Here is a 17889-nt window from a genome sequence, read left to right as displayed (position 1 = left end):
GGTGATTTGTATTCCATGGGGATTGAGAAGTGATTCTCACACAGCTCTGTCACAGGCGTTGTCCCGGTGTAAAGTTGTGAAATGAGGGTTTTGAGCCAGGGTGACGTCAGAGCCCAGGATGATGAGGCCATGAGGCAGGGGACGCCAGTACTTTGCCTCACAATTCATCCACAACAGGGCTTTGGGAGGCATAAGAATTAAGAACAAACAAGATATCTAAATGAATGATCTTTTTTGTGGGCAGTGTTTTAAAAAGTGCTTACATTCTGAAGTTCAGAGACCCGAATAACAAATTCTTCTGACAGGCCAGGTGCAGTGGCTCATGCCTGCAGCCCCAGCTACTCAGGAGACTGAGGCTGGAGGATCACTTGAGCCTAGGAGGTCGAGGCTGCAGTGACCATGATCATGCCACCGCACTCCAGCCTGGGCAACAGAGTGCAACTCTGTCTCAAAAAAAAAAGACAAATTATTCGGACAAAGGATAACTTGCCAAATAAGAAACCTCCTGACTGCCCTGCTAAGGAGAGAGCCAGGTAATTATCTGCTGAATAAAGAATCTAAGTATTTATCACAGAAAAATGAAAACTTAGGTTCACACAAAATCTCTATGCAAATGTTTAGAGCAGCTTTATTCATAATCACCAAAAACCAGAAACAACCCAGGTGTCTTTCAGTGAGTGAATGGATGAACAAACTGTGGGATATCCATACCAGGGGAAACTGCTCTGCAATCAAAAGGCAGGAACTCCTGAAGCACCCAACAACTTGGATCTGAAGGGCACTGTGCAGAGTGAAGAAGCCAGTCTCAAAAGGCTACACACGAAATGATTCTATTCATATAGCATTCTGGAAAAAGCAAAACTACAGGGAAAGAAAACAGATCAGTGGCCTCTGAGAATGCACAACTACAAAAGGGTGGCCCAAGATAATTCTTTAGGTTCCTGGAATTGTTCTGTGTCCTGTTAGTGGTGGCAGTCACAAAAACTTATGCATATATGAAAACTCATAGGACTGTGCACCAAAAATAAAAGTGAATTTTACCAAATATGAAGGTTTTTTTTAAGTTCACAAATTCTTTGGCAATTCTTCCATAAAACAATGATATCTAATTCCCTCTTGCCCTTGAATGAGGGCCAGCCCTGGTGATTCACTTCTAACAAGTAGAGTACAGCCAGAGCATGTGGCTAGATAGGGAGAGCAGCACCCGCCTGGACCTCTCACTTTGGAGCCTGGAGCTGCCACATAAGAAGTCCACCTACCCTGAGGACACCATACTAGAGAGACCCTGGGGAGAGACCATTGACATATGAAGAGAGACACCCAAGGAGCTCCCAGCTATTGGCACTTCCCAGCCCAGGCACTGGCCATATGACTGAAGAAATCTGAGATGATACCAGGGCCGGCCATGATCCAGCTACACCCTCATGACAGACCCTGAGCCAGAACCACCCAAGGAACTGCCTTCAAATTCATGGCCCAAGGAAACTGTGAGAGATAATAAATATGATTGTTTGAAGCCACTACGTTTGGGGTGATTTATTCATAGCCATAGATAACTAATATAGGCACCCACATTTTCTGAGCAATCCCCATGTGACTGACACTTTCTCAAACATTAACTTATTTTCCATTCATTCAATAAATATTTATTGAGCACTTTCCATATGCCATGGATGACACATGGACCAGAGGGAGAAGCAGGTAGACTCCAAGAGGCAGGATAATCAACAGAACGTGATTCTGACAGAGCGGGGATTGCTGCTAGGGAGAGGTTCTCAGTTGGTTTGGGCAACTGGCTGCCAATGCTCCTCGCTGAGGCAGTATGGGTCTGTGGGAAGATGACAAGATCTGATCTAGATGCGGGGCAGGTTCAATGCCTGTTGGGACGTCCGGGAGGAGCTGTTCAAAGGGCAGCTGGGTATTTGGCCTCAGAGCCCAGAGAGAGCTGAGCCAGGGGTCAGCTCTAGAGGGTCATCAGAAAGCCCTCAAAGCCATCCAGGACAAAGAGGGTGACTGTGAGGAGGAGGTGTGGTCTTTGGACAGAAACCTGAGAAAGGCCAACATTCAAAAAGCCAGAGGCAGCAGAAGGATTGAGAAGGACTAGAGAGGGCAGGTGAATACCGCACCATCAAACAGAATGGCAAGCATTCCTCAAAGGCGACCATCAGAAACAGCAATTGCTGCTATGAGATTCTATAAGTCAAGAATGGAAAAGTGTCTACTAGATTTAAAGACAAGTACCTTAGCAAGAGTAGTTTTATTGCAGTAGTGACAGGAACTGGGAGGGTACAGGACAGGGGGAAGGTAAGACAGTGGGGCTTAGACAGGTCTGAGAGGCTTGAGGGTTGAAGGGCGGAAGAAGGACAGCTGGGCCCAGGGCCAGGGAAGAGGGACTTTCAGGACAAAAGAGGCTTTAGCCCACCTAAATGCTAATGGGAGGATCTCAGAGGGAAGGAGAGGGTGAAGACACAGTGGAAAAGGGCTGGCATTGCCAGAAGAAGGGGCACACCTGTCCCCCCTCTCCCCATCAGCAAAGAGGGCACAGCAGGGCACGTGGGTGCAGGTGGAGGTTGAGGCAGGCAGGGGCCAGGGCTGCATCTGAGTGGTCTGCTTAGTCTTTGCAGTCAAAGGTGAGGATCCACGTTGGGAGTGGGGACACTGTGGTGGGGGTGCAGGTGTGGGATGGTAAGAGGAGATCTCATAGCACAGCTGCAGGGAAGGGACTACAATGCTGGGAAAGGAACATGGCTCACCATTGCACATGGCACCTGGGGCTGGAGGCCACGCATGCTCCTGTGACATACAAAAAATATGAGGACCTTGTGTTTGTCCACAACAGCCCATGAGGGAGGTGGTACTGTCTGAAGATTTCATTAGAAACACGGAGCTCAGGTCTGTCTGACATGGAGCCCAGCACCATTTTGCCAGCCCTTGGTGTCATTTATTTGTGTTACTCTGTGGACCAACAGAATCTGACATCAAGCAGACACCCAAGAACATCTGTGAAAGGGAGGAAGGAGAGAAAGCTCCCAGAAAGGGTCACATCGTAAGCCCTCACTGGCTAACACTTGATAATCAGCTCACCAGGAATTAGCAGTGGCTGGGACTATGAACAGCAGGGGTCCCCACCCTCCCTGCCCAGACACATCCTGAGGCTTGTCCCTGTCTCCTTTCCTCCTCCCATGCTATCTACACAGGTGGCCTTTCAGTGACTCCCCATCCATCCATCTCCTTTCTTCTTTGCCCCAATTCTCTTTCTGTCATCTTTTTTGTAATTATTTTCTTCCTGTCTGTCTTTCCTCTTCCTTTCCTTTTCTGTCATGTTTCTATTACATGAAATGAAAATAATTTTTTATTCAGTTTGTGGTCATTGACAACAGCCCCTGCTCCCCAGTCAACCCCATAATATTAGCTTAGCCCCGGGCCCACTGCTGCAGGCCACATCCCTCCAGGGGGCTATCTTCACCCACCCAGAGCCTTGGAGCCTGATCCTGACTCCCATATCCCGTGTCTCACCTGTACCAGGTGCCCTTTACCTCCCTTTCACCTACTGAAACCCCACCCTCCTTCTCCACGAGGCTTTCCAGGCCATGCAGTCCACGTGGATTTTTCCCAAGTTGACATTTCTTTTTTTTTTTTTTTTTTTTTTTTTTTTTGAGATGGAGTCTCACTCTTGTTGCTCAGGCTGGAATGCAGTGGCACGATCTCGGTTCACTGCAACCTCCACCTCCCAGGTTCAAGCAATTCTCCTGCCTCAGCCTCCTGAGTAATTGGAATTACGGGCACCCACCACCATGCCCAGCTAATTTTTGTACTTTTTAGTAGAGATGGGGTTTCGCCATGTTGGCCAGGCTGGTCCCAAACTCCTGACCTCAGGTGATCCACCCACCTCAACCTCCCAAAGTGGTGGGATTACAGGTATAAGCCACTGCACCCGGCCCCAAGTTGACATTTCTATAGCCCCACAGGCCTATGTCACACTTTGACATGAGTCATATGCTGCCTTCAGTTGTTACTTCACTTTGCATTATGTTTATGCCTTACTGCCCCAGTCCATCATCATAATAAAGGATATCATTTTCACATTCCTGGGATCAGTAGCATTGATAGAAATAAAGCTTCCCACATAGCCAAGCTCTACTCCCCAGCCTGTGTAAAACTAAGCACCAACTTGTTCCATTTAATGTCATGTCAACTCAGCTTACATTTTTCTCTGACTCTGTTCACTCTGCACACTTCTTTGGGTGTCAACACACATCCTTCAGGCTTATCTCTGACAGATGGAGACAGGGAGCCGGGCAGAACAACAGAAGCCATGTGCTGAGTTCATTTTTCACCCTGTGAGGGGTGGTTACAGTGCATTGGTCATGAACCAACTGATTTTCATTTTCTCACCTTTGAGATGGAGGTCCAAATGCCCCACTTGCCCTCTTTCAGGGTCGTGTGAGGATCAGCCAGGCTAACCTATGTCCCAGTGCCTGGTAAACTGCACAGACATGCTGTGGTTCTAGTACTGGCGTATTCTGTAATGAATCACTGTCCACAAAAATGCACTCAGTTCTGGGAACAAAAAACCACTCGTATCCTTGACTATTGTTCTGGACAGAACTGCCCAACAGCTCTCCTTTCCCTGCTCCCAGGCACATGGTGCTGCTGAGCTTGGATGGAGGAGCAGCAGGAAGACTGGATAACCTCTCCCACTTCCGGGCACTGGCAGCTCAGACGCTAGCTGCTCCCGGACTGCCGGTGTCTGGTGATTCACGGAAGCTGCGGTCAGGAGCCTGCCTGAGTCCTCCTGCAGCCTGAAGCTATGATCTGATATGGGAATGAGTAACAGATCCCTCCAAGGTGAGCGCCATCACCTGAAATAAGATCTCCTACCCAGAGCCTCCACGGTTGGCAAAAGGCAGAATCTCCGTGTTTGGCAAGAAGGGCAGTTGGACTCTGCAGCCACCACTCCTTTCTCCCCAGGTCTACCTTCCTCTTGGAATTTCCCATTAATCAGAGCTGCTGCAGCCACTGTGGCCACACTTGCCTCAGGGACCCTCCCCCTCACACAAGCTCACAATGCTCTTCCCCTCGGCTCAGCATGGGCAGGAACAGAAAACAAGGCTTAGGAACAGTACAGGTGAGAGCGCCCGGCTCACGAGCTGGTACTTCCCCATCGTGAACTGCAGGCCTTAAGTCTGGCCTGGTCTCCCTCCATAAGAGAAGACCCCAATACCCACCCCACCCACGAGAGCCTCCAGGCATGTCCACACCATCCAGGACAGCGTGCCTTCTCTTGCCAACATGAGGCTTCCTTGCAAGCTGTACTTTCCTGTTGGAGGATCTAGCAGGGACTCAGTAGGGAGGCCAGAAACAAGTTTTTGATACATTGAAGAGTTGGTTCTACCACACTCACCTACAGTGTGGGGGAGGAGTTATAACATCCACAAATCATGGCGACAGATTAGGGATCTGAAGGCTAAGGCTCCACCCTACAGACACTTTCCTATTGCTGCAATCATCATGTATATTAACATATATTGCACTTTTTCCATTTAACATTCTTGCAAATATTCAAAAAAATATTTGTTGGGGCTTACTATGTAACAGACCCTGTCCTAGGAACTCTGAAATGAAAGGTAAGTTAATGTGCTTCCTGCTACTGGGGCTTTACATCTGGTGGAGAGACGCAGCCACAGGATGAAGTGAGACCCACAGTGTCCTGGGTCCGAAGGTGCTCAGTGCACAGCCCGGGTGTGTCTGGGGGATGGCCAGGAAAGCCTAGAATAAGTTTTGTTCTTCAAAATGGGTAGAGACAATGGGATACATACACGTAATTTATTCACGGTTTTAACAATCATCTCTGAATCCCACCTGGTGGTATTCTGAGTTCAAGTGTCAGTCTTGGAGGTGATACCAGCTGCACAAAGAAAGGAAGAAGTCAGGTTGGAGCTGGGCTTCATAACTTGGCCTGGCTCTTCACCTGCCCCAAATGGATTTAGAGACCATCTTTCCAGCTACCTCCAATGCTTAAAATGAGGGTAACTGCTTCTATCCAAGATGAAATCTTTATCCTTCAACTCAGCAACTAAACATTGAGAATTCGTCTTAAGGAAGTAATCAAATATGAGAAAAAAGATTTATTTTTCTGCAAGTATGTATTATAGCACTATCTGTATTTTCCTTATTGGCAACTACCTAAACCTCCAATAGTTCAATCATTCATGCATTCATTTTACGAATATGTATTAAGTACCAAGCATGGACAAATTTAACATTCAAGAAGAAAGAGCACTTTCCCTCATGGAACTTGGGAACAATGGTTACATGGATCATGGTACATACATAGACTGGATTACCAAACTGTCATTAAAGATGATGTGCTCCAAGAATATTTAATGACTTGGGAAAGTATTCAGATATTATTATGAATAGATGTTAAAATTCTGGCAAGACACAAAAGTGTTAAGAGTGGTTCCCTTTGGGTGATGAGAAAAGTGATTTGTATTTCTTCAATGTGCTTTTCTGTAGTCTCCAAATGTATCCATGTGTTCATTCTGTGACAGGAACAGATGCTTTGTTGTATAAGGGAGAAATCCTTGTTTGTTAGTCTTTCCTTCCCTGAGTCTAGCTTTGTCAGTAGTAACCTCTCTCCAGCAAAGTCATCCTGAGTCCACCCACACACACAGTTTAAGTGGACAGCTGCATGGAACTACAGTGTGAAGATACTTTAGAGTACAAGACACATGCACATCAATAAACACATACTGATCTGAGTAATAAAAACAGTCCACATTACACAGCTTTCTCATGGGCATAAAACAGCTCTTTACTTCTGCCACCACAGGGGAAGGTAACAGGTGTGGCACTTCCAGCAGCCCCCGTAGACACTATCTGCAGGTTGTAGGTCACAGATCACTCCATGACCAAACCCTGGGGTCATGGTTCTTGTGGCTTATCCACCCTATTTCCATCCTCTTGGGCACAACCAATTAATTTTCAAGGGCCATGTCCATCCCCATCTGTGGAGATATGAGGACCATCTCTCCAAATACAAATTAGGGAAAAATGGACTTCTAAAAAATAAAGCTCAGGCCAGGCACAGTGGCTCATGCCTGTAATCCCAGCACTTTGGGAGGCTGACGCGGGCAGATTACGAGGTCAGGAGTTCGAGACCACCCTGGCCAACATGGTGAAACCCCATCTCTACTAAAAATACAAAAATTAGCCAGGCATGGTGGCGCATGCCTGTAATCCCAGCTACTTGGGAGGCTGAGGCAGGGGAATTGCTTGAACCTGGAAAGTGGAGGTTGCAGTGAACCGAGACTGTGCCACTGCATGCCAGCCTGGGCGACAGAGCAAGACTCCGTCTCAGAAAAATAAAAAATAAAGCTCAAAAATGGGAAAGGCTACACTCCAAGGCCGGAGGGCAACTGGTCACTATGATACATGAAGAAGTCAGGAGGTGCTCCTAGCAGAGGCTTTACACAAGGGACTTCTGCAAGGAAATGGCTGGGATGAGCAGACTATTCTTCCTCCCTTCTAACTCTAAATCACGGTTATCCTCTCACTCAGTAAATATTTACTGTACACTCACTATATGCCAGACGCTGTTCTAGGCTCTTGGGCTGCACCAGTAAACAAAACAGATTTTAAAAAAACAAAAACAAAACAAAAAACTCTGCCTTCATGGAGAAGTGGACCAACTACTCGAGGACTTTGGAGTTTGCCCTGAATGGCAAGAGGGCTAAGGGAGGTTTGGAGCAGAGGAGTGATATGACCTGACTCTTATTTTTTAAATGTCTCTTTCCTCTTTGGCTGGTCACACAAGTTGGTTGCCTAGCCTGTTTCTCTATGTTAAGATCACTGAATGGAACATATCTGGTTCTAACTTTTCCTCTCTTTCCATTAATGGCTATGTTCTAAGGCAAGCAGGAAGCCTCCACCCCACCAGACATCATCAAGACCTACTGTAAACTACAGTGAGTAAGACAGTGCAATGTCAGCACACAAACCCTTAGACAGACAATGGAGCCCAGAGCCCAGAAACACACTCGAGGCTGTGGGAGTGAGGCATCTCAGAGGGGCCACTGTAGACTGTGCTCCGAGCCCTCCACACTCTCCACCACTTGGACACTGCAAATGTCCTCTCTGTTGGCTGCTCTCCCAGGGGCTCCAGCGCCCATGCCCTTCCAGCTGCAAGCACATATGTCATGAAATCAGAGGACCACAGCCACTAAGACTCCCAGAAATAAGTTTCCTCCTTATTGTTCAGAAGGGTTAAAAGCTAGGTTTCTAGGGTGTAGCACCCTTAACAATATTTCATTTTGCTTTCATTTAATCACACTACAGACAGAGGAGGGGGACAGTATTCTATCAATGACTTGTCTCAACCCCAGTGTCACCACATGCTCATTTTCATTGACTCTGGGAGGGTTGAAGAAGGTGACCTCAAATCATAAATAAAACCAAACAATTCTTAAAGTGATATAAAATGCAATTGGTATAAACTTCTTTAGTCAAAATTGTGGTCAGTGATTGGCTGCAGGCTGTGTGTGGCTCTGGTTTAGCCAGAGGGACCCTCCTCCTCGTTTTCTCCCCCAAGGACCACCCCACTACTCACAGTCTCCAGCCTGTCAGTGTCCAGCCATGCAAGCTGGTAGTGTTTGCCCATCAATTCACTTGCTATACACCCCAAGCCACTCTTTGGCTCTGATCAAGCAGTCAGAAGATGCCTTGGTTATCTTCTATTCTGAGAACTTAAAAAAATCTTGGGCTTGTCCCACACACTCTGGTTACAGCTCTGGCATTTCATTCTCTGCTATAAAAATCAGTGCATGATGAGGCATCTCAGCACCACAGAAGTTTCCTTCTTGGTTTTCTCTTCTTCAAGAATGTTAAAGATATTCAACGAGAAACTAATTTGTTTCATTTTTGCCAAGTCTAGGAATACCTTTCTATATTGAACTGCAAGTTGTTTAACATTTTCCCTTTTTTCAAGTTGATCAAAAATTTTAAGATTTTCTTTTCTAACATTAAACTCTAAACATTTTTCCTTGGAGTCTAACATTTTAATATCTAGATTACAAAACTAACTGGTGAAGAGGAGTTGGATGTTTCCAGTTTGTAAATAGATACAATGTAGATTCCATTTGTTACTATGTGTCTCTAAAAACAGAGAAACTTTTGGGTATATATTTTGCAGATTGGTGGTAATTTTTTTTCAAAAAATAATTGATCTTCCTCCCTCCTTAACAGTTAATTCATAAATAAGTTTATCTGCCCATAGAAAATCAATGTTGACTGTAATTATAAGGGTGCCAAGGTATACAACTTACATTTTCATGTACATTAAAGCATCACTGCCATTCACTGTAAACTGAGAACCTCTTCTGAGGCATACTGAAGGCGGATGCAGAGCTGGCTCACTGGGAACTAGACAACACCCCAGTGTGGCTATGCAGGCATGTCATGGGCATCAACAGCCTTAGGAAACTGAGTGCCTTTATATATTGGTATCACTTATTATAGCCTTAGCAACTTCACAGTTTAGTAATAAAAATTTAGGAGCATATACTGAAACCACAGGTATAATATCTCTACCTTAGCATTTCGCTTACTAAGCTAATAGTTTATGTAACTGACAATTGTTTACTTCATCATGGGAATTGATTGAGCCTAGAAAGACACCCTGAACATAAAAAGACAGATGCCCTACACTTGTTTTTCTAAGATTCTAAGGAGAACACAACAATCAGGGTGGGAATAAAAGTATCAATGGAGGTATGAAAAAAAAAATCCACTGATGGTTAGCCATCTCAGCCATAGAAAACACACTCAGATCATACAGTAACACTTAATGAAAGAGCTCTGATCCCAAGGGGACTATTGGAATTGTAACCTAATTTTTTAGCTCTTTTATTAAAATATTTCAGTATATGCACAAGTATAGAAAGTAGTATCATGAGCCCTCCCCACATACCTATAATCCAACTTTAACTCACAGTCTATCCTGTTCCATCCATATATTGACTCACCTACTTGTCTCTTATCTGGAATTATTCTGAAGCAAATTCTAGACATCATATAATTTCAGTATGTATCTCTGAAAGCCATAAACTGTTACTTAAACCTAACCACAATACTATTATCACACTTTAAAGTTAATAATTTTAATATTAAATATCACTGCTCAAATGTTCAAGTGATCTCAAATATTTATTTTATAATGTATTTGAATCAGCATTCAATCACAGCCACATATTACCTTTGGTTGATGTATCTCTTTAATCTCTTTTCATCTAAGGTTTCCTTCCACCTTTTTCTTTCTTTTGCAATTTATTTGTTGGAGAAACTGTAATTTCTCACAATCTGGATTGCGCTGATTGGCAAAGCTTAACATTCACTGTAACTTAATTTTCCCCACTCTTTCTAACTTAGTTCAGAACAAAGCTCAGAAACAGTCCCCCAGCTCCCCCTTCACCCTCAAAAATCTTCTGATTGTCTCTCTAATGGAGCAGATGCTGACAAACCCAAGATTCTGAAAATGGCCAGCAGAGGAGGACCCAGCTATGCCTCTAAGCCAGCCACAGGCAACAGCAGTGTCATTGAGAGATGAGGTGTGGAGGTTGCCTGGAGCAGGTGATTACTGTCCTCTGAAGACAGAAAAGTTCCCAAGTGTTCAAAAGTATCATCGTCAGAGAGAGATAAAATATGGAGAGAAAAGGAGGGTGGGGGAGGGCTGTTCCTGAGTTGGCCTCAGCATGTTAATCCATTTTAAAGTCGACACTATTAAGAACTAACATTTCAGAGTCCAGAGCGGGAGGGCAATGGCAGTCCTGTTGTTTTCCAGAGGGACTCAGGTTGGAGTCCGAGGACAAAACGCATAGACACAGAGCATCAACCCTGGGAGGACTTGCCAGAGCACAACCACTTAAATCACAGCACTGTGACAGGCAGCTGCATGCAAAGGCAATGCAGTCAACCCTACCCCACCCCCATCTGCACAGAGAGCATGGGCTTTGCTGATTTTCTAATAATGGGACAGAGTTAACAATAGGATTTGGAGGAAAAAAAAAAGATGACCTTAAATCTTAGCTCCTTCACTTAAACACAGTATAGCCTTAGGCAACCTGCTTAACCTCCTGTGCCTCAGTTTCCCCATCTGTTAATTGGGGATTCCTCATCTGCCTGCCTGCTAGAGTTGTTGTGAGGATAAATAAAGCTATACATGGAGACCTACAGTGCAGCCTCCAGCATAAGTTCATGACATAGCAGCCCCTTCCTTCCCAAAGATTGATGCCAGTCTATTCCAACCCAGATCCTTGCAAGAGGCCATGACAGCACCTGCTGGATGTCTGGCTAGGTTACCGATATGGTCTGTGGCCATGCATGAAACAAAGCCAACTGACCCATGAAGGGTTCAATCCCATGATCCTGATCTCAATAGCGAGGCTCCAACCAACTGAGCTAATTACAGTGGAGTCAGATTTGACTCTGCTTACATGGAGACACTCTTAGCTGTTCATACAACATTCTTAAAACAGTGTTGTCCTAAGATACTATGACACAACACACTTTCCAAGTTTACTAATGATCTCATCTTTTAAAAATCTTAATGTAATGTAGCAAACAGATGTGTCCCTTAAGAGGATTAAGGTGGAAATTCATTAGTGCAATAATACCAGTGGATTTGTGTTCTAAAACTAACACCAATCAATCAACTTAGTGCACATTCTATCTTAGCACTACTTAGCTTCGAGGGAAACACCAGAGAACTGAACAGCCAGGTCTTCTCCCTCAGGGAAGTTATCTGAGAACAGGGGAGACAGTGAGAACCCCCATGTACTGAGAGCCTGACCTAAATCACCTGTAATCCATGCTGTTCAGACTGCAGTGTGCCCAAAAATCACCGGGGCATCTTGGTGAAACACATGTTCTGATTTAGCAGGTTGGGGGGGAGGGGCGGTGGCAGCACCTGAGTGTGCATTTCTAATACAGCCCAGGTGATACACAGCTCACATTTGGAGTAGCTAGATTCTATCCTTACTGCAATCAGCTGTTTACAGATGGGATAGCTGAGGCAGCGAGGCAACCACAAAGACAAGGGTAGTGAGAAAGGAATGAACACAGTACACTCAAGGCTAATCCAATGAGAGGATGCACGCTGAAATGTGGACAGGCTGCCTGGAAGGAGAACATTCAGGACACAAAAGTGGAGTCCTTAAGAGCTTAGACCTGCTGTCACATGCCAACTCGGAACTTCTCACTCATGTGACCAGGTGACTTCCTTCCAATCTTGTTCTCTCCTTCTATGAGCTGCGACAGTATCAGTACTTGGCCCTCGAATGGCCATGGGCTTGGTAAGCTGATGTCCCTCTAGGATGGTTCTCAGCTCAGGCAAATGCCTAGGACATGACAGCTATTATAACTCCACTCTGTCCAGCTCACTCCGGGCAACAAAACATTTCCTGAATTAAATCATTAAGTAATAATTGTCATTTTAACATGTACACTAAAAAAGTCACCACTGTTTTGTAAAAATATTCTACAGTTCCAGTGTTGGCTATCAAAGTGAAAAAAGAATCCTTAGATCATTAAATGCCAGTAGCACAAATCAATCCAAACACATTTTAAGCTTTAAAAGGACTATGATTCTATGAATGCTACTGCAGAGGTTTTTCTAAATTAGAACTCCTATAATTACCATTTTTCTTTTAAAATATTAAGCCAGAAATAAACATTTACTTTTGCAGCATTTCAAAACAAAAACTAAATGTCTTGCTTAGCCCAACCTAGAACATATAACCATCAAAATGAACATCTCCCCAATGAGAATATGGCACCTGATTTGAACTTTTTGTTAGAAAACTAATGTTTATTTAATCATATTCCCTAGAACTACTATAAGCAGATGAAGTTTTTTAAAATAATGTATCAGTTTAAGAAATAAAAAATGATAAAGCATAATAAGCACAATCTCTTATTTTTGCATAAGATGACAATTTTATTAAATGAACAACTTCAACTTCTAATGGAGTGAGCAGACGTGAACTAAGTTACTACATCATTAGGTTAAGAAAAGATGTCCACACTCAAGTTTCAGCCAGGAAAGGCCTGACAGGTTGTCCAGTTCAAAGGTTGCCAGCACAGGAGAATCCCTAGGAGAGCTTTAAAAATTAGGACCCTCTGAGGGGGCCTTCTCAGCGCTGCCTACACAGGTACATTTACTTTAAGAAGATTCACCCAACTGCACACTTATACCCTGTACACTTTTTTGTATATGTGACCACTTCAGTCAAAAGTTTACTCCCAGCCAGGCACGGTGGCTCACACCTGTAATCCCAGAACTTTGGGAGGCCGAGGTGGGCAGATCACTTTGAGCTCAGGAGTTTAAGACCAGCCTGGGTAACATGGTGAAACCCCATGTCTACAAAAAATAAAAAAATTAGCAAGGTGTGGTGGTGCATGCCTATAGTCCCAGCAACACAGGAGGCTGAGGTGGGAGGGATCACCTGAGCCCAGGGAGGTCAAGGTTGCAGTGAGCCATGATCACACCACTGCACTCCAGCCTAGGTGACAAGAGTGAGACCCTGTCACAAAAAGGAAAAAGAAAAAAAAAAAAGTTGACTCCCTCAGGGGCTTGAATGTGCAGGAGAGCTGAGAGCATTCTGAGTGTCTGCCTGTCCCACGCTCATGTTTCTCCCCTCTTTGTACCACTGAGAATGCGCTCGCTGCACAGAACTCCACTTCTTGTCAATACCAGGCTCTGTGGGACCTGGAAGAAGCACGCCCTGTGGCCCAAAAAGCCTCACTGGTGGCAGGGTCCTGGGATGATAGCTCACCCAGGTCAACGGACCCCCCAATAGCTAATTCACAGCAGAGTTGATAACGATATGTTACCACTTCTGACTATGCACTCTGTGTCAGGCCAGGAATTCTGCCTCAAGGCTTTTAGTCATTTATAACATTCACCTGTCCCCAGGCCTAAAAGTGCTTGGCCCTTGAAGGTGACCGGGTGAACCCCTCCAGTTAATGGAAGAGAAGCCCGGGAGGCATGGCTTCTGTCCACAGCCATATACCTGGTTCCCAGAACAGAACAGCACCGACGCCCTGAGTCACACAGGGCTGGTTTGAATCTCAGTTCCCCACTTCTAGCACAAAAAGTGGGTCATTTAGTCACTCTCCCTCACATTCCTCATCTCTAAAATAGGGACAATCAAAGCCCCTACTTTATGGAGCTGTGTAGTATGAAAGGAAACCATGCATTCAGAGCCTGGGTGGGGCATACACTACATGCCAAGTGCTTGAAACTCCAGCTGTTTCTATCAAGGTGGATCATCCAATTTTAAGATTCTCTGATGGAAATTAGTATCATCTTAACAATATGAATGTATACCCAGGCACATAAATGCCCTGACTTCTGCTTTACAGAACCCTCATCAATAAAGACCGTTGCTCACTCTGTTGTAGATGGGGAAAACAATGCCAGACATCTAAATATACTGCAGGGGTCTTCGGGCAAAAGATTCTGAGACTGAGGCTGGCTGGCCCCCAAAACAAAGGTCAAGGGTCTCTGTAGAACCACTTCTGGTTCTGTTCATTCCATAAGGGACACCTTAGAAAGTTCTGCAAGCCAGTGCAACTGCTCTGCTGGGGCTTCTAGTTGGGGGTGAGGAGGGGGGCACTGGAGGAGCATCAGGATTTTCTCCTACCAGACCAGGATCAAGACTGTGGGGCTGTTCCATGGAAACATGAAAACATACTGCAGCTCCCAACTTGAAAGGTCAACCCATGTATATAAGGTTTGAAATCCAAGGAAACCACTTCAAGGTCACAGGGCCACAATTATGAGCCTTTGGTGGTTTCAACAAAAGATCACTGTAATCAGAGACCGTAGTGGCCTGAATAATCATGATGTAGAAGAAGCTCTTTGAAAACTTTTCACTGAATCAACTAATTGAGAAGAACCAAATAATTTACAAAAGTGATTCTGATCAGCTGAATCCGGAATACATCACTCTGGATGATGACGACCCTCTGTCTCCCAATCAAATGTGCTTTTGTGGCCAGAGAGGTTTCCACGACTGTATCCGTCCTGAACCAACCAGGAGAGAATGAGATGGAAATGCCCCATTCCTTATTCCTGAAAACGTTACTAATTAAGTAGAGGAGGAAAGCACTGATACATTAATAGAGAGGAAACTACCACTGCTAAAGTCCACCAGTTTCCTCACACAACCAACCTCCTCCTCTACTTGCAAAGCAGGTCAACATCATACAGAAATCCGAGGATTTTTTTTTTTAATCAATTTTGTTCTTTTGGGCATCAACGCTTATCTCTTCCAAATATGTGTCAATGTCGACCCTCAAGAAATAAATCATCTCCAAGCTTTGATATGAATCCTAGGCAGAAAACATACTGGGAAGGTAATTTTGCAAGCTGCATTCAATCTGTTTAAGTGAGAGTAAGGGTTTTCCTAGGTAACGAAATGATTAGCTTTCAATACCCACCTCTTTGCAACAAATGCTTTGCAAGAGGCCTATCCTCCTGCAAAAGGTTTTATTTAAATAAAAATAACAAATAAAAAAAAAACAACCTCTCTAACGGGTAGACTGAGCAGCCATTCTTCCCAGGGGACACTCATTTCGGGCTGCCAAGCTGAGGCTTTGTGAGCGCGCCGCCCCTCCGCGCCCCCGCCCCTCCTCCCACAGCGACTGCTCCTCCGAGGTTCCCAAGGCCACCTGCTTCTCAGAAGAAAAGGGGGATACCCTGAGCGCTATCGCAGTGTGCGGCCGGCGTCCCCGGCGGCGCCCCCGGGGGAAGGAGGAGGCGGTGTCGCCGGGAAGCGTGCTTTGTCGCGAGGGTCGCGTGGCCGCCCGCAGCGGCCCCAGAGGCCTGAGGGAGGTTTTGTCCCGGCCGTCGCTCAGAGCTCTCCTCTCCAAGGGACCTGAGTCTCGCGGCGCTCCGCTCCTTCCCGCGCCCCGCTTGGTGCCCGCCCGAGTGCCAAGGCCGACTGCCCGCGTCCGAGCCCCACGCCGCCCACCCGGCCGAGCTAACGGCGCGGCTCGGGGGAGCCTTCTCCATCCCGCCTCGGACCGGCTCCGCACCTGCTCTGCCACGCCCGCCCCCGGCTCTAGCTGTTCCTTCCCGCCCGCCCCGGAGGGTCCTGCGCCAACCAGCGGGTGCCTCGAGCCCTTCTGTCTAACGGGGAGGGGGATTTGCCCTCGAGCGATGGTCCCTCCGGGCCGCGCCCAGCCCAGCCCAGGGGGCCCACGAAGCCCCGGGACCCACGCCGGCGCGCACCGCGGCAGGGGGCTGAGTCCAGTGGGCCCAGCCCACCCCGCCGGGTCGTACCTTGTGCGGCGCCCGCAGCAGCCTATGAACCCCCGCCAGCTGGGTGCCGAGCGCGAGGTCCTCGCGGAACGTGAACAGCGGCGGCCGGCTGGGCTCGGGGAAGTTGGTGCTGTTGAAAGGGTCCGTGTCGTCCAAGAACTGCACCCGGCAAGCCAGCGTGGCCATGATGCATCCCTGCCGCGGGGGCGCGGGCCCCGGGGTTAGCGGGGCCGCGGGCCGGGACGCCCGGGTAGCTGCGCGCAGGGGAGGCCGCAGCCGCAGCTCGCTGGCTCGCGGGCTCGCAGGCTCCGGCGCGCCGGGCTGCAGCCCGGGCTCCGGCCGCGGGGGGCGGGGCGGGGGCGGGGCCGGCGGGCCCCCTCCTTCCCCTCTCCCTCCGGCTCCTCCCCTCCTCCGGGTCCTCTACCCCCAGCCGGACTGCCCCAAACGACCGGACCGCAGCCGGGGAAGTGCAAAGGAGACGGCTCGCGCGGCATCCGCAGCCCTGCGCCAAAGGCCGGCGGCGGAGGCGGGGCGGGGAGGCCCGGCGGCCGGACTCTGCTGCACGTGCGCCCCGCGGCCCAGGGCCGAGCTGCACCCCTCGGAGACTGGAGGACCGAGTTGGGGAGTTGGGGGGTTGGGGGACGGGGAAACAGGCGGCCTTCTGACTTCTTCCCCACCCGGAGAAGGCTTAAGCCTTTCCAGATGAAGGCGGCGGCGGCCGGCTTCTGCTGCCCAGATTTGGAATACCCCGGCAGGGCACCAGGAGGCCAGGGAGCCGGCTTCGGCAGCAAGAGGGGTGGTGGCAGTGACCGGGAGCCCCACCTAAGGGTACGGGGAGGTTTCCCTTAGGGACAAAGAAGCTAAGAAAGAGGAGGGTGCGCCAGGGAACCCAGGCCGCTCTTAGGGCACAAGCCTAGAGTCGAGAGGCGTGGGGGCTGCGAGGCTTCGCTGCGGGACTCCAGCGCCGGGCCTGGACCCAGGGGCTCCCGGCGGATGCTGGTTAAACCTCTGCATCACCACGGCCTCTCCCCAGTTAGGCCGCCGAAAGCCCTAATTGGACCTTGTGGGGCCGCGGGAGCTTGGGGAGGTGGGAGCCCTTCTGGCAAGGTTCCCGAATTGCAGAGAGCCGGGGATGCCCTGGTAACCGAGGAACTGGGAAGGAAGGTTTGCGTCCTGCCCGCCCCTGCCAGGCGGGAGCGGCAAGACTCGGCGCTGCCTCCCACCGCTCTCCTCGCTGCTCACGGGCGACCCCCTTCGTTTTCAAGAAAAATTCACGATTCTGCCTATTCCCAGGCCACAGCCAAGTTCCTGGTTCCTCCCCCCTCATATAGATCGCCCTCATAACACCCAGTCTCTCTTAACATCCGAGTGTTTTCAAGGCGACTCTATAACGCGTCTATCTCCCTTTCCTCTGGTTTCAAGGGAAAAGAAACCCTTATCCCTATTTAGCAGCCTCACCCACATCTTTAACCTCTCCCTCTCCGTGATCTCCTTCCCTGCCACACATACACACTTATGCCTGATCTTAAAATAATAATTCCACGACACTTCCGCTCCTTCCAGAC

At 47.8% G+C, this 17889-nt stretch overlaps 1 protein-coding gene across 14 annotated transcripts in view; it reads right to left on the bottom strand.

Annotated features, from left to right (window-relative positions):
- The window catches only part of FHOD3 (formin homology 2 domain containing 3), a 482704-nt gene extending 466030 nt beyond the window's left edge, over positions 1-16674 (bottom strand). For all 14 annotated transcript variants that reach the window (XM_063597250.1, XM_055102327.2, XM_063597253.1 and 11 more), the window contains exon 1: positions 16346-16674. In XM_063597250.1, the coding sequence (XP_063453320.1) occupies positions 16346-16510 (165 nt within the window). In that variant the 5' untranslated portion in view covers positions 16511-16674. The remainder of the gene's footprint in view (positions 1-16345) is intronic.
- Positions 16675-17889: the final 1215 nt, after the last annotated feature.

The sequence above is a fragment of the Pan paniscus genome, chromosome 17, assembly GCF_029289425.2.
Source record: "Pan paniscus chromosome 17, NHGRI_mPanPan1-v2.0_pri, whole genome shotgun sequence".
Taxonomy (NCBI): Eukaryota; Metazoa; Chordata; class Mammalia; order Primates; family Hominidae; genus Pan; species Pan paniscus.
Note: the sequence above shows the minus strand (reverse complement) of the source record. Positions and strands in the feature narration are given on the sequence as shown.